General features: G+C 39.4%; 1 protein-coding gene across 1 annotated transcript in view; it reads left to right on the top strand.

The window, feature by feature from the left end:
• trpc5a (transient receptor potential cation channel, subfamily C, member 5a) overlaps window positions 1-22,309 on the top strand; it is a 141,521-nt gene extending 119,212 nt beyond the window's left edge. The window contains 7 exon segments of the mRNA XM_088073698.1: window positions 3-52; window positions 1,619-1,740; window positions 8,416-8,611; window positions 9,545-9,754; window positions 15,459-15,500; window positions 17,915-18,004; window positions 21,224-22,309. Coding sequence (XP_087929824.1) covers window positions 3-52; window positions 1,619-1,740; window positions 8,416-8,611; window positions 9,545-9,754; window positions 15,459-15,500; window positions 17,915-18,004; window positions 21,224-22,246 — 1,733 coding nt within the window. The 3' untranslated portion in view covers window positions 22,247-22,309.
• Window positions 22,310-24,414: the final 2,105 nt, after the last annotated feature.

The raw sequence follows: 24,414 nt of genomic DNA, 5'->3' as shown, positions 1-24,414 counted from the left end.
CTCTGGGAGGATGCTGCTGGACATCCTCAAGTTCCTCTTCATCTACTGCCTGGTACGGCCCTCCTCCTCTTCATCCGTCTCCTCCGAGACGTCAAACATAGCAAGATAAATAAAAAATAAAAGCAATAATACAATACAAGCAACAGAGGGTCATGAAAAACCTGGAACCTGGAAAAGTCATTAAATTTAGTTTCTCAAAACTGTATGACACATGATGAGTTTAAAGACTGTCGGAAATTTGATGATCTAATGATGATTTCTGTTCTTTTTGCAGTTTCTAACTGTGATGAATGGTGTAATTTTTCACCAAAAAATTTTACTAAAACAAAATCTTCAATACTTTGTAAAGAAAATAAAAAGTTGCCAATAATTTTTAAAGAAAAAAAAATGCCAATTTTAAAAAACAAAACAAACATTTTTTTTTAGAAAGAAACTAAATTTCCAAAAATATTTTAAAGAAAATAAATACTAAAAAATTATAAAGAAAAAAATGTTGCCAACAAAGGAAATTTGAAAGAAAAGATGTTGACTTTTTTCCTTTAAAATTCCCAAATATAAATAAACTAATAAATAAAATAGCACAATATTTTAATAGGATACCTGCCCTCCAAGTATATATATATATATATATATATATAAAAGCTATTATACAGTTAATAAAAAAAATCTCCAAACTCAATGGAAGAAATTAATGCATAAAATTTAGTGTAAAAATATATTTCTGTTGCAGAGATTTCTATCAGAGCTTTTTGTCTTTTTGAACACTTTGATGATGAAAATCCGTCTCTGACGGTTGAAGGACACAACAGGCCGATTCGTTACATCCAGCGCTCATTAAGTCTTCTCGGGGGAACTCGACACTCACAACTCAATCCACACGAGAAACCTTTCAGCTCTCCGAAGTCCCAAAATCAATCCCAGAGAGCCCGAGGCGCCGCAGCCACGCCGCTTCCTCCTCGCTCACGAGCAGCTTTTATGTGACGCCCTAACGCTCGTGTTCCTGTTTGAGGAGAAAAATGTGTTTTAAACGCTGCGGAGGATCTGAAGGTCGACCCCTGTGACAAAATACGACGTCAGAACAAAACGGGTTCATTTCAAACGGGGAAAAAAATGACTCACGAGGGCTGAAGTTTCATATTAATAACTTAATTATTACTGCACCTTTAAGAACAGACAAAGAAAGGCAGGAACTCTGGGAAAAAAACAAACGAACATGCCAAACGGAGAAAGGTCAAACAATAAAACCAAAAACAAAAAATATGAACACAAAAGGTCGAAAAGAATAAGGCAAATAAAACAGGCAAATCTCGAAAGTATAGTAGTAAATAATAAAAATATAAAATAAATAAAATAAAATATGTATGTAAATAAGTAAAATAAAAGCATAATAATATAATAAAAAAATAATGAATAAGTAAATAAATAAATAAGTAAATAAATATTTTAAAATAAATAAAAATAAATAAATACATTTAAAAAATAAAAAATAAATAAATTAAAAAATAAAAATAAGTACATACATAAAAAATAAAAATAAATAAATAGATAAATAAATAGAATTATAGTTTTTGTTTGTAAATTATGCTCAGCATGATGACATCATGTGTTTGTTGTTTAGGTCCTGCTGGCGTTCGCCAACGGTCTGAACCAGCTGTATTTCTACTACGAGACAAAAGCCTCAGAGGAACCCAACAACTGCAAGGGCATCCGCTGCGAGAGGCAGAACAATGCCTTCTCAACGTGAGTACACACCATAATACACACCATAATACACACCGTGCGTCTGTGTGTGTGTGTGTGTGTGTGTGTGTGTGTGTGTGTGTGTGTGTGTGTGTGAGAGGAATTAATATTAAATAATATCAGCTGTGATAAAATCAGCCGGCAGTGATGCAAACATCCATTTAAAGCAGCCTGAATCGATGTCTGAATATTTCATCACGCGCATCAGCCCGAGGATCGAATCCCGTCCGAGTCCAGTGTGTACGTCCGCAGGCGCCGCGGCGACCACAATGTAAACTCTCTTCTGCTCCGTTGCACCAAACAATCGCTCAGTCAACGTGAAGAATATTAATGTGAGACGGGCAGAAGATCCGCTTATCGAGAGGCTGAATTATGGCTCATATGGCAGCACACACACACACACACACGCACACACACACACACGCACACACACACGCACACACATGCACGCACACACACGCACACACGCACACACACACACACACGCACGCACACGCACACACACGCGCACACGCACGCACACACACACACACACACACACACACACACACACATACGCACGCGCAAAAGTCCGGTGTGTCTTTGCTGAGGGAGGCACACTGAGCGCCAAGCAGAGTCAGGGGCCCGAATATTGATGAGGCGTGTTTGTTTTAGATAATAGCCGTATTGATTGGCGATCGATCCCGTTACAGTAAAGCGCTCGGGACAGCGATCAGAGGCCGAGACCACACTCCCAACTTTAAACCACTGAGACTCAACTTACGGCCCGCGGGCCAAATCTGGACTCCAGTAGGGTGCAATGTGGCCCCCCAAACATTTTCAGGTTCACAATAAAAATAAAGTGATTCACGCTGGAATAGTTTTGTACTTTTAGTATCAATAATGTGCAAAAACCAGCATCAAAATAGAGCTGGTTTATTAAAAAAAGAGCCAGTGGAGGATCCCCCAATGTCCTAAAATCCTAGAAACGTCCTAAAATCTGAGAAATGTCCTACAATCTTGGAAATGTCTTTAAAATCTGAGAAATGTCCTCAGTCCTAGAAATGTCCTAAAATCTTAGAAATGTGCTAAACTCCTTGAAACATCTTAAAATCCTCAAAATATCCCAAAATTCTAGAAAAAAAAATCCTAAAATCCAAGAAACATTCATGTTATTTATTTGTGTTTATTTATTTACTTATTTTTAAAAAATCGACAAAGGAGTTAGGAAGTGATTCACTTCTCTTGGTCCTTTTCACACATGAAAAACTAAAACTCTAACTAACAAAGAAATGTCCTAAAATCCTAGGAACCTTTTGGGGCTGCTGCGTCGGGCCCCTGGCCTGAGCGTCCCTGCAGTAATTTTGGTTGAGTATTAAGAATCTGACTTGAGGTACGAGACGGTTAAAAACACGCCGACCTTTTTCGCTGAGATGCTGAAAAAGGACGAACGCGTTCGGCAAACCCGCTGTGGAATAAACAAAACAGCATCGTGTTGATCACAGCTGCTCGTCGGGTTCCTCATCTGCACATCGACCTCGACGTGCCGCCGCTGCGTCGCAGGCGTCTGCCGCGGAGAAATCAGCCTCATGCTGGAGCTAAATGAGCGAGCACATCGCCGCGGCGACGGCTGAGATGATGCATTATGCAAAGTGAGCGATCACGGCCCCGCGGGCGACCCAGCCGGCATCAACATTCATGAGTTTACAGTGCAAGCATTACTTCCTGTGTGTGTGTGTGTGTGTGTGTGTGTGTGTGTGTGTGTGTGTGTGTGTGTGTGTGTGTGTGTGTGTGTGTGTGTGTGTGTGTGTGTGTGTGCGTGTGCACTTATCAACCTTTATGAGTTATTTTGCGAGCTCATTTCCTGTTTCTGCCCAGGTGTTTCTCCCCTCCTCTTCACACTCATCTGTACTTCACACTCACTTATCACCATTAATGTGTTACAGCGGTTTGCACCGTGTGTGTGTGTGTGTGTGTGTGTGTGTGTGTGTGTGTGTGTGTGTGTGTGTGTGTGTGCGTGCGTGTGCGCGTGCGTGCGTGTGTGTGTGTTCTGCCTTCACACAGAAGCTGTAAACACTCCCTCACCGCCGTCTTTCACACTCTGCAAACTTCAGCCCGTTTCCTTTCACACACAACATTCTCCGTCTCGCTCTTCGGGATTTGGACACCTTGTTAGTGTCTTGAGGATTTTAGGACGTTTCTTGGATTTTAGGACATTTTAGGATTTTAGGACGTTTCTGAGATTTAAATAAGTTTTGAGAATTTTAAGGCGTTTCTAGGATTTTAGGACATCTCTAGGATTTAGGGTGTCTCTAGGATCTTCAGAAATGTTAGGACAAATGTTAGGATTTTAGGACATTTCTTGGGTTTTGGGGTATTTTTGTAGGATTTTTTTAATGATTTTAGGACATTTATGTTTTTTTTTAATATTAAAGTTTTAATTTGTTTTTCGGAGTTTAAGACATTTCAGGGATTTCTAGAATTTTAAGATTTAAGATTTTAGGATTTTTTTAGGATTTTAAGACATTTCTAGTTCATTGAATATTTCTATAGTTGTGGGACCTTTCTGGGATTTTAGGACATTAGGATCTTAGCTTGGACCTCTGTCGGGGGTATGGAGGATCCTCCACTGGTACTTTTTTTATAAACAGGCTCTATTTTGATGCTGTTTTATGCGCTCTGACACCTCATTGATACTAAAAGTACAGAAACAATTCTCAGAGTGAATCACTTTATTTTTTATTGTGAATTTGAGGATTTTGAGGGGCCCTCTGACGGGGCCACTGTGGGGCTGTAAGTTGAGTTTCACAGGTCTACAGGATAAAGTGGCTGCAGACGGTCAAAATCACAGCAAGCTGCAGTGATTTCACTGTGCACTGATGCCAAAAACACACACACACACACACACACACACACACACACTCACACACACACACACACACACACACACACACACTCACACACACACACAAGCTACCACATTCATGAGCTCTATAGGAATGATTTAATTGCACGCTGTCGGGCTGCCAAGTCTAAACACACTTTTGTTTTCTCACACAGAGACACTGCACACAATGTTTTTGTGTCACACACACACACACACACACACACACACACACACACACACACACACACACACACACACACACTCTGCCTCCCACACGGCTGCAGCTCTAACAGTGAAATGACTGAGTGGCTGTGAGGATCAGCTGAAGCAGTTTATGACTCGGCTTAGTGGAGAGAGAGATGAGAGAGGAGGGGAGGAGAGGAGAGGAGGGGAGGGAGAGGAGGAGGGAGGAGAGAGGAGGGGAGGAGAGAGGAGGAGGAGGGAGAGGAGGAGGAGAGGAGAGGAGAGGAGGAGGAGGGGGAGGAGGAGGAGAGGGAGGAGGAGGAGGAGAGGAGGGAGGAGGAGGGAGGAGGAGGAGGGGAGGGAGGGAGGGAGAGGAGGGAGGAGAGAGGAGAGGAGGAGAGGAGGAGAGGAGAGAGGAGGAGGAGGGAGGAGAGGGAGGGGAGGGAGGAGGAGGAGGAGAGGAGAGGAGAGGGAGGAGAGGAGGGGAGGAGGAGGAGAGGAGGAGGGGAGGAGAGGAGGAGGAGGAGGAGGAGGAGGAGGAGGGAGGAGAGGGGAGGAGAGGAGGGGGAGGGGAGGGAGGAGAGAGAGAGGAGAGGAGGGGAGAGGAGAGAGGAGGGAGAGGAGAGGAGGAGAGGAGGAGGAGGGAGAGGAGGGGAGAGGAGGAGGAGGAGAGAGAGGAAGAGAGAGAGGAGGAGGAGGAGAGGAGAGGGTGAGGAGAGGGGAGGAGGAGAGAGGAAAGGAGAGGGGAGGAGGGGAGGAGAGGGGGAGAGAGGGGAGGGGAGGAGAGGGGAGGGGAGGTAGAAGATATAGAAAAGTAAGGAGAGGAGAAAAAAGGAGACAAGTAAAGGTAAAAAAGGAGAGGAAGCAAAGGGAGGAGAAGAGATGATAAACAATGAGGACAAACAAGTGACAAATTAACCAAAGAGACGAGGACAAAAGGAAAGGAGAGAAGATGAGACGATAGGAAACGAGAGGACACATGAGGGGGCGAAGGAAAGAGGGAAGGAAAGGAGAGGAGAGAGGAAAGGAAACAAGTTAAGAAGAGGGAAGGCAGGGGGAGTATGGACAAGACAAAAGAGAGAATAGATAAATAAAATGTAAAAATAGAATAAAATAGATTGTGGAAGGAGAGAGGAAAGGAAATAAAAGACAAGAGGAGGGAAAAAAGACAAAAGACTTGAATACTTAAAATAGCTCCTTTAAAAAAAATCCAAAAAAGCGTCAGAAAAGAGCTACAAAATGCTAATTTCCACTCGTTAAAATATTTAATGTGCCAAAAAACAAAAAAACAAAACAAAGCAGAGAGGAGGAGGAGGAGGAGGAAGTAGAGCGGGAGTGTGAGGAAGAACAGAGAGCTAAAAAAAGAGGAAAAGAAGGACGAGGAGACGTCAGAGAGAAGGCGAGGAAACATAAAAGAATTATTATTTAAAGGATACCAGAATAAAAAAAATAATTATTTTTGAAGAGAAGAGGAGCAGTCGTGTAATGAGGCTGTAAATGTTTTATAATCGCGCCAGATTTTATTTATTTATTTATTTATTTTATTTATTTATTTTTTTGACTGCTACAAAGTGTCCGTCCCACATGATGTCTTAACGGACTGCTGTTAATTTGAAAATCCATTATTTCTATTTTTACAGCTTCCTGCTTTGATAAGTGGTGTCATTTTTTTTTTAATTGTTATTTGGGGGGGTATGTAGCTTTAAAAGGCATGTTTACCTTAAAAATCATCCAAAAATTTTAAAGAAAAAAGCTGAAAACTATTTTGTAAAAAGAAATAACCCAAAAAAATCAAGGAAATAAAAACAACAAAAATTCTTAAAGATGATAAAACAACTTTTAAAGAAAAAAAAAGAATTTCAAAAAGTTTTTAAGAAGACAAAAAAAATCACCCCGAGATTTAAAAGAAAAAAAACGCCAAAAATTTAAAAAATCGACAGAAAGATTATAAGAGGAAAAAAGCCCAGGATTTTTAAAGTTAACATTTTTTTAAGTGAAAAAGATCATCAAAATATTTTAAAGAATAAGAAGCCAAAAGTAAAAGAAAAAAAAACACCCAATATGTTTAAAAAAAAATCACCCAATAATCATAAAAAAAGAGGAAAATCACAAAAAAAATCATCCAAACATTCTTACATAAAAATCACTTAAAGGTTTAAAAAATAACAGATAACGGTTAACGTCTGGATCGAACGACCTGAAGAGGAAACGTTTATTTTATTTCTCTTCACTCGCTTTGAATTTCTTTCTGTTTCTTTTCCTCGTTTCATAACCGCGACGTAATATCACGCTCGAATTCTTCATTCACCGCCTCCCTCTCTCTCTCTTTATTTACACACTCGACACAGTCTCTCGCCCGCTCACACACACACACATACACACACACACACACACACACACACACACACACACACACACACACACACACACACACTTCACCTGTACATTTACTGGAAATTCTCACCATCGCTCACACTCCGACACACACTCTGTACAGTGATTGATACAGTGTTCACACACACACACACACACACACACACACACACACACACACACACACACACACACACACACAGCGATGAATATTTCATGCAGCACAAATGTAACACCCTGCAGACAAAACCTCTCTCTCTGTCTCTGTCTCTCTGTGTCTCTGTCGCTGTCTCTGTCTCTGTCTCTCTGTCTCTGTCTCTCTGTGTCTGTCTCTCTGTCGCTGTCTCTGTCTCTGTCTCTCTCTCTGTCTCTCTCTCTCTCTCTGTCTCTGTCGCTGTCTCTGTCTCTGTCTCTCTGTCTCTGTCTCTCTGTGTCTGTCTCTCTGTCTCTGTCGCTGTCTCTGTCTCTCTCTCTCTCTCTGTCTCTCTGTCTCTGTCGCTGTCTCTGTCTCTGTCTCTCTGTCGCTGTTGCTGTCTCTGTAGCTGTCTCTGTCTCTGTCTCTGTCTCTGTGTCTGTCTCTCTCTCTGTCTCTCTCTCTCTCTCTGTCTCTGTCGCTGTCTCTGTCTCTGTCTCTCTGTCTCTGTCTCTCTGTGTCTGTCTCTCTGTCTCTGTCGCTGTCTCTGTCTCTGTCTCTGTCTCTCTGTCGCTGTCTCTGTCTCTGTCTCTCTGTCGCTGTTGCTGTCTCTGTAGCTGTCTCTGTCTCTGTGTCTGTCTCTGTCTCTCTGTCTCTGTCTCTGTCTCTGTCGCTGTCTCTGTCTCTGTCTCTGTCGCTGTCTCTGTCTCTGTCTCTCTGTCTCTGTCTCTCTGTCTCTCTGTCTCTGTCTCTGTCTCTGTCTCTGTCTCTGTCTCTGTCTCTGTGTCTGTCTCTGTCTCTCTGTCTCTGTCGCTGTCGCTGTCGCTGTCTCTGTCTCTGTCTCTGTCTCTGTCTCTGTCTCTTGTTGCCTCCTCAAAGACTCAGTGAGCCGTGTTGTAACTGTGACTGTCAAACACACAGAGGACAGATGTTTTTATCCAAATCTTTTTTTGTGTCTTTTTACACACTGTGGCAGTGATCCTCAACTTACGGCCCAGTCAGTAAAAATAAAGTGACTCAGTGGGGATAGTTTTTGTCCTTTTCGTCTCCGTAAGGTGTCGGAGAGCAAACTCAGTGTTACATGCAGATCAAAGTGACTTTCCTGCCGTCGTGTCCTCAGGTTGTTCGAGACTCTGCAGTCTCTCTTCTGGTCCATATTCGGGCTGCTGAACCTGTACGTCACCAACGTGAAGGCCCGGCACGAGTTCACCGAGTTCGTGGGGGCGACCATGTTCGGGACGTATAACGTCATCTCGCTGGTGGTTCTGCTCAACATGCTCATCGCCATGATGAACAACTCCTACCAGCTGATCGCCGTAAGTCCACACGAGAAATCATAATCCGTCAGATTAAAGGTTAATCCAGTAAACATCCCCAACATTTGCAGATAACAGGGTTTTGTTTTTTATATCTTTGTATTTTGAAAAATTTAAGACATTATTTTTAATCATGAGTTTGTGATGGGCATTTTTTTGTTATTTTAATCATAATTTCTTAATTTATCATTTTCTGTATTTAACTTTTTTAACCAAAGCAAATTGGCTTACTTTCAAAAAAAATAATTAATTAAATGAATGAAAAAGGTATATATATAATTGTAAAAATAAAGAAAATTATAATAAATAATAATTAATAAATTAAAAATAATAAATGTATTATTATTGTTATTATTATTATTATTATTATTATGATAATAAATACAACAACAACATCAAAATAAAAAACAATATTCTAAACCAGTCGTTCTGAAAGAAAGAAAGGGGGAAAGAGGTAAATTAATTCTATAAATTGTAAAAATGAATATAACAAATTACTTTATAGTATATTTTATACAGATTATATTTTAGATAGATAAATATATTATAAAGAAATGAACAGGACTAATAATAGGTAGGTTGGATCCTTTACTCAAAGACACTTTACATGAAATGCAAAAAGAAAACAAATAAATACAAAATACTGAAAGATGCTTCTATGAAACAGAAGAATACAAATATACAAAGAACACAATACAAATACATGTATGAGTTTGAAAGCATTATTTTTGAAAATAAAGCGAGTGAGCAGCCAGGAATCAAACTGATGGAAAAACGCTGTAGAAATGTAAATGAAACTAAATTTACCGTCTCAGCTGTAGCTGCAGGTCGTTTCGCCTCCTCAGAGACTTTTTCACCGACTTGTTACTGAATAAAAAAAAGACCACCTCAGTTTGTTCCATGACCCGCAGCCGTCTCGTCTTCGTCCTGCAGGACCACGCCGACATCGAGTGGAAGTTCGCCCGCACCAAGCTGTGGATGAGTTACTTTGACGAGGGCGGCACGCTGCCGCCTCCGTTCAACATCATCCCCAGCCCCAAGTCCATCCTGTACCTGCTCGTGTGGCTCCACAGCAAGCTGTGCAGGCGAGGCCAGCCGCCCGGGGACGACACGCACAAATGTGAAAACCTCCGAGAGTTCACCGTGAGTCTCATGTTTTTACCAATCACAATATCTGATGTTGTTTCCACACTTCAGGCTCCTGTTTGTGCAATATTTATGAGATTACTGCTGCTCAGAATATGTGCATTTAACCACAATGTCCTTTTTTAATTTTTTTAAGAGTTTTTTCACATAATACTTTTTTAAAAAAATAATTCATACTAAAAATAATACTTTTCTTTCTAGGAATATTATCCCCCTTTCCTGTCCCTGTATTTTTATTTTTTTAAACTTTTTTAATACACCATCATATAAAGTCGGGGTTGACCGATATTGCTTTTTCAGGGCCGATACAATTTTTAGAACTTAATGAGACCGATAACCGATATTTGGAACCGATGTTTTTCAATAAAAATGAAACATTTAGAATTACTAATATAACAAACTCCAACAAAACTGTGTTTAAATGCCTTTAGCATCAAACTGAGACATTCAACGTCATGTTCAGCATGTTCTCTGCAACTTTTTTTATAAAATCAAGTTAAAATTTTAAATAAAAAAAGAACGTTTTTGAGATTAGAGAACGTTTTGTAATGAAAATGTGACAACATTAAAAAAAACTGCTGCTGCAAAAATGTTAAGATTTTTTTTATAATCAAAAACATTTTTAGAAGGTTCCTAGCTACCAACTTTTGGTTCTAAAAACGTTCTGAAAACAGCACAATGCAACCACTAAATGTTTTAGTAACGTTTTCAGCTGCATGTTTTTTTAATGTTCCCAGAACGTTCTTCTTAAAGTTTGGGCAACGTTCTCTATAAACATCAAAAAATGTAAAACTTATATCACATTACATTTTCATCCAAAAAAGTTTGTAATCTCAGTCTTTCATAAATGTTTCTTTTAAAACGTTCTCCCTTTGTTCTCGTGTAACGTTGTGGGAACATTTTATAAAAGAAAGTTCTGTGATTTGTCACCTAGCAACATCACCAAAACATCCTCAGAGTGTTGCAGGGAAAACATCACATCCTGAGAAATAATAAACATCCTGAAAACGTTCTCTGAACATTAGATTAAAACGTTTTCTTACAACTTTATCGCAACTTGCAGGTAACGTTGTCTCCAAACATTTTGTAGGAGGTTTTTAGAGAGCGTTACATTCTAACCATTTAAGAATGTTTGTAGAAACAAAAAAGGTTGCTGGTTTACTCTTCTAAAGAATGAGTCATTGTGTTTTCGTGTGAGCTTCTCGTGCTGTTGGACTCTGTCGAGTTAAAGTTTGTTTACATCGATAAAACTGAGTTTCGCCTGCAGGCAGAACGCGCTCCTTCGGCTCGTGCAGCGGCGTTCGCGGTGACCAGTTTGCACGAGAATCGTGTAAATCCTCCGGTGACCTGTGAACATGAATATCAGCATATGGCCTCTGAGCGCGGCTGAGGCCTCCGCGGCGCGTTTGCGTGACTGTTTTCGGTGACGGGCATATGGCCACGGCGGCGCGTTAGGCCACACATGAATAAATCAAACATTTATTCAGGAGTTTGTGAACTTCGTCTGAAGCGCAGCGGCGCAGAGACCGACTGTCTCAGAAGTGCAGAAGCTCGCCGGTTTGATGCGGCGGCTGCAGCTCGTCCCGTCAAAAATCATCAAATTCTAGTTCAGCTTTCATTTTGCATTTGTTTTTTTCATATGCAGATGAATGAAATGTTCCTCTGTGTGGTGCAGGAAGCTTAATGCGGACGACACAAACGATGAAAGCAAAGAAAGAAGCAAGAAACTCCATAAACAGTGCAAAGTCAACCGGACATAATACTATAAATATTATAAATATTACATTTGCAATGAATTTTGGACCCCAGGAAGATCAGCTGGTATAACTGGCATCAGCTAATGAGGATACCTATTAAAAGATGAATTATTTAATTTAATTTAATTTGACATTTAATGTATAAAAAAAGAAAGAAATGTAAGAATGTCCACAACATTATTATTATTATTACTTGTATGTCACTTTGTTTTCTGTCAGAAAACCCTGAAAATGTTTTTCTTGCAAATTTACGACTTTATGATCTCAGAGAATATTCAAGTTTTCTTCCCCATGATTTTTTCTATTTTTTTTAAATATTTATTTTATTTTATTTTGTTTTTTTACAGTGACCCTAATACCCTGTAGTAACCTTATATTTTGAATTCAGTACATTTATTTAATAACTTTAGTTACTTTACAAATCAGATTTTATCATGCATTTTTTTCTCTAGACTTTTTCCCTACATTTTTAATTTTTTTTTTAAATAAATAAATAAATTCCTTTCACGCCCACAACATTATTATTATACTTGTATGTCACTTTGTTTTCTGTCAGAAAGCCCTGAAAATGTTTAAATTTATGACTTAATGATCTCAGAGAGAATTCAAGTTTTCATCCCTCTCCCCTGGCCCTTTTTTTATTTCTTTATCTTATAGAGACAATGGCCCTAATATCCTGTAGTAACTATATATTTGACTTCACTGCATTTATACACTTATTTAGTAACTTAAGTTACTTCTTAAATCAGATTTTTAAGAACAGTTATCAGATATTAAAGTATGATCTGGTGTTATAGAGATCACACCACTTAAAGTATTTGAAGTGAGTTAAAATGAGCTCCACCTTCGACCTGAATTAACATTAAAGTACTGCTCAGATATTAATACACTTACAAATAATTTAGTTTTATATATATATATATATATATATATATATATATATATATGAATGCATGGCCACTTAGAGCTTCCGTACACCACTCTGTGCAACAATAATTCATATTTTGTGAGCTGTGTTTTAAATAAAATAAAAGTATGGAAATGAGCTTTCAGAGAAGCACAGCAGGGTCGATGTGCACATCAGCTAAAGAGTTAATAAATTCAGAGCGGAAGGTTTCAGAGTTACACAAATGTGACAGAAATACAGTCAGACGGAGCGACATCAGCTGTGTGTCTGCGAGCGCAGAAGGAACATCAGCACAAAAACACGTCCTGATAAACACATTTAACAGTCCAGTCATCTGGAGAGAGACTGCGAGCGATAACACACACACACACACACACACACACACACACACACACACACACACACACACACACACACACACACGGAGCGAGTGCAGCTGGCATGTTCACCTCAGCTGAAGTCAGCTGAGTTATATAAGCCAACCAGCCCACATAGGTTCACAGAGACACACAGCTCTGCAGAGATCTGATCAAGGGAGAGAGCCTGTGTGTGTGTGTGTGTGTGTGTGTGTGTGTGTGTGTGTGTGTGTTGACAGAGCAAGCTGAAAAACAGCATCAGATGTGGAAGGCGATGATGATAGGCGGAGATGGATTGTTAGAGGAAGATGTGGAGAGGATGAACAGCAGATCCGTCACTTAAAGGGATAGTTCACCCAAAAATAAATCAAAAGTTTCACGGGGAAAAGATGTTGCACCCGTCTCCCAAACAGCTGAAGCAAATGGTGACCAGGATTCAAACATTTTTTTTAAAAAATTAAAAAACAACAAAACCCAAAAATGTCTCCATGCTGCTCGTCCGAAGAAATCCAAATCGGTGCAATTTCTTTTGAAAAATATGTGAAAAAAGGCAAAGAGCAACTTTCTAAAAAATGTTCCGCAAAATTGTAAGAAATTAGTAGATTTCAAAAAAAAAAATTTTTTTAAATAATATTATAAATTTATAAATTATAATTTATATTATATTATAAATTATAAATATTTTAAAAGGATAGGAAAAAAATGTTTAGAAAATTAGAAAAAAAGGAAAAATGTTTAGGAAATACAAAAAATAAAATAGGGAAAAATATTCAGGGAACTAAGGAAAAATGTTTAGGGAACAAAGAATAAACCTAAGGAAAAATGTTTAGGGAACAAAGAAAAAGTTAAGGAAAAATGTTTAGGGGTCAGGTCATTCCCTTGTTTGTTTTTTTCTTTACTTTTCTTTTATTTTGCGAATTTTCAGGTCATTTTTGTGTAATTTCTTGGCAATAATTTGGGCCATTTCTTGTAAAATTAATAATTTTATTTTTATATTCTTCAAAGGAATTCAGTCAATTTTCTTACACTTAAAAAAAATAATTGTAAACCAGTTTAAAACAATTGCTTCAATCAGACATTAATGAATTAATGTCTGAGTTTTCTCAACTCAATACCTAAGCAGTTGTTTAAATCCAACTTGACAACTTGATCTGAAAAACGTAACTCATTTATTTGTCAACAATTGAAGTAATTATTTTAAGTTAGTTAACCCTTTACAGACCTGACATAACTTTTCTAGTGCTGCTTTCAGAAGCATTTAAACTTTTAAATTTTGAGCCAATTAGTGTGACTTCTTCCCAAAATATGAGGAAAAAACACAGTGAGCAACTCGGTAAGTAATGTTTCACAAATTAAAATTAGTAGATTTAGAAAACTATTTATTTAAAGCTATGGAGAAATGTCTAGGTAAAAAAAGGAAAAAGCTAGAGGAAAAAGTACGTTTATAATAACAATTTGAAATTAGGTAACAGAATTATAATTTTTAAGCCCTTTCCCTGGCGAATTTCTTTGTTTTTTCTTATTTTTTCTTATTTGTTTTCATTATTTTATTTTATTTATTTACTCATTCATTTATTTACAGATTTTAAGATAATTTTCTTGTACTTTTTACTAAATTATTGCAAAGGTTTTGGCTCATTTCCTCATTGCCTTATTACCATACATATTACCTGACAGTTCTCCTTTTTTTCGGTGTAGGTTTCAAAGGGTTAAATGCATGTTTTATGTCTGTTTCTCTGCTGAGCGTTTAGTTAAAAAAAGCAGCGTGAATACGTGCAGCATCAGTTGCATCGGTCCGCTCTGCGAGCTCTCGGCTCAGTTGGTTCCAGCGTTTTGATGAGGTGAAGAGAGGCGCAGAGAGACGCTCACCTCTGAGCATCAGCGGACGGCCGGGAACGAAGAGCAGAACTTCTCTCCCAAAAATATAAAAGTCCTATTTTCGTTTTTAGTCTAGAGGAGAAAATGATTAAGTGGAGTTCGTTACTCAGCAGCTGTGGAGGATCCAGGCTGTAAAAGTGTCACCCTGTCAGCCGCAGGCAATTTGTTACCTGCTCTCTTTGTTCCAGTTTGGTGCTATTCATCATTTTTGAAGAGAGGACGTCACTGTTTTAACAAAAAAAAAGAAAGAAAAGACGGGTGATGTTTTTCTTTATTTAAGTTGTTTAAATGCAGAAAGATTACGGATTCAACACAACATCAAACTGAGCACCGTTTCTTTTAAAAACATGGGTAGAAAGCAACAAGCTCAAGAAATGACCCCAAAAACCAATAAAAACAAAATTGACCTGATTTTTTAAAATTAATAAATAAATAAATAAATTAATTCCTAACCTTAAAGATTTTTGATATATCTGTAAAAGACAACAAAAAACAAAAAGTATAAATTTAAATTTAAAAATTAAAAAATATGAATAAATGAATACGAAATTTAGACACAAACAAACAAGGCAATGGAGTGGAAAAGTGTTTTAAAAATTTAAATAAATTTGTAAAACAATTTTAAATATATAATTATTATAATCTGAAACATTGTTTTTTTTCAAGCATTTTTCTTTTTTCTCTCAACATTTAAAACTATTTTTCTACTTGTAATAATTGTGAAAAGAAGCAGCACAAAAAAAGGTGATGCTGCTCCAGGTTTTAAAGGGTTAACATTTTGTCGTTGTTTTTTCTCTCTGCAGGAACGTCACGCTGACAGTCTGATACAGAATCAGCATTACCAGGTCTGTACACCCGGCACTGTGTGTGTGTGTGTGTGTGTGTGTGCACGTATGTGTGTGTGTGTGTGCGCGTGTGCGTGCGTGCGTGCGTGCGTGCGTGCGTGCGTGCGTGTGTGTGCGTGTGTGTGCTTGTGCATGTGTCAGATTTTATGACTTTTCTAGGATTTTATGATGTTTCTCAGATTTTAGGATTTCCAGGATTTTACCACATTTCGTGGAGTTTGGGCTGTTTCTAGGATTTTAGCAAGTTTCTGGGATTTTTGGGCTTTTTCAGATTTTAGGCCATTTCTCAGATTTTAGGGCGTTTCTCAGATTTTAGGGCGTTTTTCAGATTTTAGGGCGTTTTTCAGATTTTAGGGCGTTTCTAGGTCTATTGAACAATTCTTGGATTTTAGGATGATTCTAGGATTTTAGCAAGTTTCTGGGATTTTTGGGCTTTTTCAGATTTTAGGGCGTTTGTGGGACATTTGGACGTTTCTCAGGTTTTAGGACATTAAGGACATCGTCTAATGGCACTTTTTTTGATAAAGAAGCTCTGTTTTGATGCTGTTTTAAGCACCTTATGTGTCTTTGTCCTTGAGTTTTTTCACTATCTCAAACACCCCATAAAACCACATCTCCTAATTTATAGACTTTGTTTTTTCTAGATATTAAACTAAGGACATAAAAAAAACTTTGACAAGTATTAGAGACAAGTATACATCTATCTGCAAGATCGACAAAAAGCTTATGTCTGAAAATGTACAACTATTCCTTTAACTCAGGTAACCTCAGGTGGTTTAACTCCTGTCCTCGCTGCAGAGACAGAAAAGCGTCCTCCAGGTTTTGTCCTCTAATATAAGTAAAAATGAGCTCCTGTTTGAAACGCTCCAGCACTTGTTGATTGTGACAGAAACAGTTTATTGTTTTTTGGCAGCTGCGAGAGTCATTCTGACGTCCAGTTTTTGGGGGATGTGTGTAAGAATTTGTGGAGCGAGTCAAGCGAGACGGATCTCTTGTATTTTGACACCTCTGCACTGGCAGCGACTGCAGACGCAGGAACGCCAGTACTTTGTGTTTGGCAGCGCCGCTTGTTGCTTTGAGAGGCGTCCGTGTTTTTAAGGATTGTTGTAGGAATGTGCCCTTCACTCTCGCAGAGTGTGTGGTGCGTTTCTGGCAGAGGCGGAGAGTGACAGCACGCCAGACCGGCCCGTTTGGCAGTCACAGGTGTTGACTGTGGGAGGATGCAGTGTGTGTGTGTGTGTGTGTGTGTGTGTGTGTGTGTGTGTGTGTGTGTGTGTGTGTGTGTGTGTGTGTGTGTGTGTGTGTGTGTGTGTGTGTGTGTGTGTGTGCTGTAGCAGTGTGTCAGGGTTTGAATTACCGCCCACTGAGCACCAAATGCTGGTGAAATTTGTCTTTGGTCTTTAAATCAATGAGGGTCACTCGCCTCATTGGCTGAATACCTAATGAGACGCTAACATTTAAATTCATCAGTCAGATAAAAATACTCTGCATTATGTGACGACACAGTAAAGTGAGCAAGTTTTATACATTATCACTTAAAAACACGTAGACATGCCAGAAATAGCTGAGACAAAAAGTAATTTAAAATAAAAAAAAAATATTTTTTTAATTTTCCTGGAAAATATATTTTAAAAAATTAATGTTTTTACTTACTTCAGCTTAACAGAAGTTTATATGCAGCAATATTTCCATTAAATGCCGCTGAAAATAAAACCCATCTAAACTCTTTTTAGGAACAGATTTAAAGATTTCTCATTTGAAGCTGTGAAATCACTGATGCAAACATTTAGTATAAAATATTGAAGAATTCAGAATCCATAACTTACAAAAAAACCCATAAAAGTCAAAATAATGTAATACATTAAAAAAAATAAAAAACTAACAAAATAATGAATGTAAAACTCAAGTAATAAAATAATAATATATATAAAATGGAGAAAAAACCTAATAAATTAATAATATGAAACATTATAAAATAACAATTATATCTAAAAAAAAATAAATCATAATATAAATCATATAAAACTCAATAAAATAATATATAAAAAATAAAGACTCATAAATAGATAATATAAATGCTAATAAAATAATAATATATAAAACTTAAAAACTCAATAAATAACAAAAATATCAATAAAATGAAATAATAATATATAAAATAATAAAAATAAAATTTTTAAAAAACTAAAAAAGTCATAAATATGTCTTAAACTCAATTAAAATCATATTTAAAAAAACCCTAAATTATATAAAACTCAAAGAAATATAAATAATATAAATGATCAAAATAAATCCTATACAACTCCAAAAAATAATGTAAAAATAATATAATATAATATGTCCAAATACCCAAAATCTGATCAAATATAGAAATATTCAGACAGTGAAGTAACCATGGCGACTGTCTCCAACAGGAAGTGATCCGGAGCCTGGTGAAGAGATACGTGGCGGCCATGATCCGCAGCGCCAAGACGGACGAGGGACTGACGGAGGAGAACTTTAAGGTGGGTGCTTTCTATTTGTAAAAAAAAAAAACACGTGACGAGCAGCTTGTTATCACAGTGACGGCTCGCGTGGATCCGAATAAATGAACAAAGGAAAAAGATGATAAAGGAAGAAAAACGAGCAACAAAAACGCCATCGAGTATAAACAAAACCATAAATCTGCCTGTTGATGTTGGTGAGTCTCGTCAGCGCTGATTTGTGTCCAATAAACAACGCAGGTTTTTATGAAGGCGGCGCCGCCACAAACATTTATCAACAGATATAAAGATTTTTTTAATAAATGCTGCCTGTCAGGCTTTTCCTCTCGAAATCGTCCGCTCTGATCAACAATAATTGACGGTCGATAATCTTTGAGAGGAGATCCAAATCTTCAGAGCGGTAAATTATTCTGAGCTCCAGATTCGGTTTCCCATAATGCCTCTGGAGCACTGCCTGGTCTTTGAAGTGGAACGCTCCTTTGGGCTTTTCAACGCAAAAACAACATCAGGTGCACACCGAGCTGAATCACTTTCACACCCTCTGTGTGTGTCAGTGTGTGTGTGTCAGTGTGTGTGAGAAATGAGTAGTCGTAAAAAAAAAAAGGCAGAAAGATTGTGTGTGTGTGTGTGTGTGTGTGTGTGTGTGTGTGCGTGTGTGTTTTGAAATGTGTATCTAACATCAGCTGCATGTTGAAGTAAATTATTCTCTGGAGAATGAAGCCACGTGTGCAGCATTTGGATCCCATATGGCGAGAAAGAAAAAAGCCAAAAAGAAGAAATAATTGAAGTTAGCGGAGCTGTTTGGCTCGTGGCTCGCAGGTACAGAAGCACAGAGCTGCAGCTGAGTTAAACAGAGTGAAAGTTTACATCTGCGTTTATGTTAATGTTCTCTTTAACGCTGAATTTAACCCTTTGAAACATGTTTTGTTGTTTGAAAACTGTTTAACCCTTTGAAAACTGAGCGAACTGGTCTGATTTCTTTAAAAAAAAAAATGGAGAAAAAAGGCAACTAGGTAAGAAATGTCCCAAAATGGCATTCATAATTATCGTGATTATATATTTAAAATTGTGTTAAGAAAAGAAAATGTATACATATGTTTTTGGTCACTTTCGTTCTTCCCTTTTTTGGGTCATTTCTGTTTTTATTTTTATTTTCTTCTTTATTATTTTTTGCTTATTTTCAGATAATTCCCTTTTTTTAAGTTAAGTTTTTTTTTTTGTTTTTTTTACTAATTTCTTGCAAGTTACTCAGCGCCCTCTTCCTTAATTTTTTGCAAAAAAACAACTTTCAAAGGGTTAACTATGTCCAAATAAAAGCCAGCATTGTTTCAGCACCGAGCAACGAACTGAACACTCAACTCATGTTTGGTTTAAAATGATCTACTCATCACTTTTTCTTATGATGAAGAAAAAAGATGAAAGAATGAACAGCGACATCTCACAAATGCCTTAAAGAAATTTCTTTAAATTTGGCACAAACGTCCACTTGGACTCAATGATGAACTGATTAGGTTTTGATGACCAAAGGTCAAGGTCATTGTGACCTTGTCTGTCTCATTCTCATGAACACAATATTTCAAGAAGGCCTTTCGGGAATTTCCCCAACTTTGGCACAAACATTCACTTGGACTCAAGAATGAAATGAATGAAGTTGTTTTTCGACAATCGAAGGTCAAGGTCACTGTGACCCCACAAAACATGTGTTCATGCCTCCAGTGAGCTGTTTGCTGGAGGTGTCATGTTTTTGGTTTATCCGTCAATCCCATCCTTGTGAATGCAATATCTCAAGAACACTTTAAGAATTTTTCTTCAAAATTGGCACAAACATTAACTTCGGCTCAGTGGTGAATTTGTTCGATTTTGGTGGTCATGGGTCGAAGGTCACTGTGAACTTGCATCCCCCTCATTCTGGTGAATTCGATATCTCAAGATCGCCCTGAGGGAACTTTTTCAAATTTGGCACAAACGTTAAGTTGGACTCAACAATGCACTAATTAGATTTAAGTGGTCATAGGTCAAAAGACAAGATAACTGTGACCTTGTCCTTTTTTAAACTTGTGAACGTGGTATCTTTAGAACACCTTAAAGGGAATTTTTTCACATTTGGCACAAACGTTCACTTTGACTCAGAGATGAACTGATTTGATTGTAGAGATCTTCTGTGCTGCTGGGAAGACAATGTGTTTGAAGCGTTCATGTTTTAACAGACATGAACGTAAACTCAAAGTGCAACTTGACTCGTTTGCCGATGCATACAAACACAAAGCGGTAATTCCAGTTTTACGTGACGTAATTTTGATGGGTTTGCACTGAAACGATAAAATGAATTAAGTGAATAAAGCAATTTATTTAAGTGAGGAAGAGTTTGCTGGAGTCTTTTGCCTGAACTGACCCCTCTCTCTTCAGTCACTACTTCCTCCACTTATCCACTCTCTTTTTCTCTCTTTTGCTCGTCTCTTGACCTCAATCTTCCTCTCTTTACCACCATCCTCCCGAGTCCTTACCCTCCTCTTCACCCTCTGCCTCTACAAACTGATATTTCACCTCCCTCCTCTCATTCAGGCACCAGTCTCATCTCTTCCACTTCCCCTCGTCACCCTCTTCTCCTTCTGTTATTTATCTCGTGGGTTTCTCCCTGAATGTCAGATATTTATTCCGTTTGAAGCTTTAGATAAACTCTGCACCCTAAAAATGTCTTTTTCTGATATTGCAGTAATACTCAACTCAAGGCCCAGGGGCCAAATCTGCATGTGCCTAAAACAGCATCCAAAAGAGCTTGTTTATCAAAAACAGTATAAGTGGAGGATTCCCGCAGCCCCGACAGAGGTCTTGGCTAAACCCTTAATTTCGTACAATCCAAGAAACATCCTAACATCCTAGAAATGACCTAAAATCCTATAAACATCCCAAAATTTTAGAAATGTCCTTAAATCCTACAGACATCCTAAAATCCAGGAAACATTGTTAAATCCAAAAAACATGCAAAAATCCTGGAAATATCCTAACGTTCTTGTCGTACAATTGTAGAAATGTCCCAAGTTTACAGAAATGTCCTAAAATCCTTGAAGCATCCCGAAATCGTAGAAATGTCCTAAACTCCTTGAAGCATCCCAAAATCGTAGAAATGTTCTAAAATCCTAGAAAGATTTTACTTCTCTGCACTGAAACAACAGAGCAAATCTATAATAACGTCAATAATCACATGAAATTCACAATAGTTTTCTGTCCGTCTCTTTCCAGGAGTTGAAGCAGGACATCTCCAGTTTCCGCTACGAGGTCCTGGATCTTCTCGGCAACCGGCGTCCTCCCCGGCGAAACTACTCCTCCTCCAGTGAGACGACGAAAGATGATGGCGCCGTGGCCTCTGAGGATGACAGCGAATCAGGCGACGGCAGCGGAGGCCAGAAGTCAAAGGGCGTGACCTTCATGACCCCGCTGGAGGACGACGGGGCACCATCACCGACACTCGGCGTGTCAGCCTTGGTGCGCTCCATTTCTGGGATGACCCGGATGGAGGGAGGGGGCGAGGGTGAGGAGGAGGAGCTGGAGGAGGGCATAGGATGGGGAGAAGAGGAGGAGGAAGAGGAGGGGAAACCAAAGAGCAACGGGCTGAAGACGACCGTCATCCCTCCGTCCACCAACACCGCCCTCCCCTCCCCGTCTTCATCATTCTCCTCGACACTCTCCTCATCGTTAGCTCGTACGAGGAGCCGTCTGCAGCGCCTCTCGTCTCCAGGAGCAAAGGCGGACTCTTTCAAGCGCCTCTCCTACCTGTTCTCACGCTCCAAACGCAAAGCGCCGCCCATGCCCCTCCCCCTCCAGTCCCCGCCTTCCTACACCATCTCCGACGGGTTGCTCCGCCCCCTGGGGACCCACAGCCACTCCGACTTCGGACTCAGTGACGTGACCAGAAGCGAGACTCACCTGAACGAGGTGGGCCGCTCCGTCGACATCAATAACCCCTCATTCTCGCCGCGGCGAACGAACGGGCGGGACTCGCTCCTGACGCTGCCCCTCCCGCCCCCATGCCCCTGCCAATCCCTGCACTGTGCTTCCAACATGTCCGAGTCCAGCTCACGCCTCCTGGACTCCAGCGAGGACGTTTTCCAGGGCGGAGGCGTGGGAGGAGCGGGCGAGGGCGGCGTGGATGGAGGCGGGGGAGGAGGAGGGGTGATGATGATCGGCGGGTGGGTGGGACCCTGCGACGATGTCATAGAGGACAGCTGTGAGGTCATAGAGGACTCTGTCACCACGCAGCTATAGGAGACAGGGACAACCAAACTGTTTTTCTTTGTTTGTTTGTAAAATGGCTGAACACATTCAGAGGAAGAGAGACGGAGAGAGAGGGGTGGGAGGGCGGGACGTCAGCGGGATCTGCTCTAGAACTCGGCAGGACGGGTTCCGGAATTCTGCGGTGGAATTCTAGAATGCAACATTTCCATGAAAAACGGAGCGCGCTCAGTGACGGTTCGTAACTCGGACGAAAAGGATCCTGAAATGGCAGATGTTCGTAAAGACAGTTTGACCTCATCAGGGAATCTAACATCTGGAATACAGCACAGAAACATCATTGTCCTCTCTCAATTTAAGATTTTTTTAAAGGTTTATCTGCACAAAACAAAAGACAGAAATACAACAAAATATAAAAGATTAAATTAAAAAAGAATCTTCTATGCAGTTTAGCTAGCAAGCGAGATACTAGACTAGCCCACTACCAAGCTGACCAACTAGCTAGAGAGCGAGACAACTTCCAAAGTAACTTGCTGGTGAGCTAACCCATCTGACGAGCTAACTAGCTAGGGAGCGAGAGAGCTACCAAAGTAGCTCGTAGTGAAGTAACACACCAGTCAATGAGTTAACTAGTTAGAGAGTGAGGGAAGTACCGATACAAAGTAGGCTAACTCACTGGTGAGCTAACCCACCGGTCACAAAGAGAACCAAATGGAGAGCACGGGAGCTACCAATGTATTTTGCTAGTGAGCTAACCTGCCAGTTAGTGAGCTAACTAGCAAGTGAGAGACCAAGGTAACTCGCTAATGATCCAGACCACCAGTCAGTTGGCTAACAAGCTAGAGAGTGAAGGAGCTAGTGAGCTAACCCATCAGTAAGCTAACTAGCTAGTGATTGAGTTCCAGTAGTACCTCGCTAGTAGGCTAACCGACCATTTGGTTTGCTAACTAGCTAGAGGGCATAGGAATCACTAAAGTAACTAGCTAGTGAGCTAAACCACCAGTAAACTAACTAGCTAGTGATTGCCAAAGTAACTCACAAGTAAGCTAACTCACCAGTTGGATAGCTAACTAGCAAGAGAGAAGGGGAGCTGAGAAAGTAACTCATTAGTGAGCTAACCCATTAGTCTGTGAGCTAGCTAGCTATAAAGCAGGGGAGCTAGTGAGTTAATCTCTCAGTTAGCTAACTAGCTAGAGAGGGATTGAGCTACCAAAGTAACTTGCTAGTAAGCTAACCCATCAGTTAGTTAGCCAACTTGCTAGACAGCATTGCAGCTAACCCACTAGTCCATGAGCTAACTAGCTGTAGAGCAAGTGACTCGCTTGTGAAGTAGCTAACGCACAAAAACACCACATTTCCCAAAACATTTCCAAAAAGCAAAATAACATGTCTCAAAACACTACAACATTTCCTAAAACAAAACAATATCCTTTTTTTTAAATCACAAAATCTAGCCAAACTATCTTTATCAATGTCTGCCATTTCCCACGCATGCCGGAAGAGAGCAAAGGAAATTTAAAGGGAGAGTACCATTTTTTTTCCCTTCGTTGCTCTGGGAGCTTCAAAAAAACGCATGATCATTATTACGGAATTACAAGCAAAGCCAAAGTGACTTTTCAAAAAGGGGGAAATATCGTGAAAAGTTTAGTTTTCAACACTTGATTTCTTCTTTCCCTTTAACCAAACTTCAAACCTGCAAGCCGAGTTTTAAAAAATGGAATTAGAACCACTGGAATTTGAATGGAACGAGCCTCACTTTTACCTTCAGCCAAATGGAATGAGCCCCGCTTTCACAACGAATTGCAAACGGACAAATGGAATAACCTCCCCTTTAACTGTGGATGGATGTAAGGGAACGACGTGGTGTCGAAAGCCTGCACCCTCTCTCTCTGCATCAACAAGGGCCAAGGAACTTTATTTTATCCTTATACCAGTTATACTAGTAATAATAATAACTATAATAATAATAATAAGAGACTTCTAATAATAGTAATGAGGACTATTCTGGTTTCTAAAGACTGTCTTTGCTTCTCTTTGAGTTGCCTACGATATCCTGGCTTCTCGTTCAGCTCTTCCTTAATAAGTACACTTTAACCTGACGAATTAAAATATACGGTGATGTTTATTGTGAAGAGGAGGGATGGATGGATGGATGAATGAAAGAGAGGACAGAGGAATCAACGGAGGAGGTAAGAGAGGAA

This window comes from Plectropomus leopardus, chromosome 23 (assembly GCF_026936395.1).
Source record: "Plectropomus leopardus strain MGB_pleo_1.0 chromosome 23, ASM2693639v1, whole genome shotgun sequence".
NCBI classification, from domain to species: Eukaryota; Metazoa; Chordata; class Actinopteri; order Perciformes; family Serranidae; genus Plectropomus; species Plectropomus leopardus.
The sequence above is the reverse complement of the archived record's forward strand: the minus strand, read 5'-3'. Positions and strand labels throughout refer to the sequence as shown.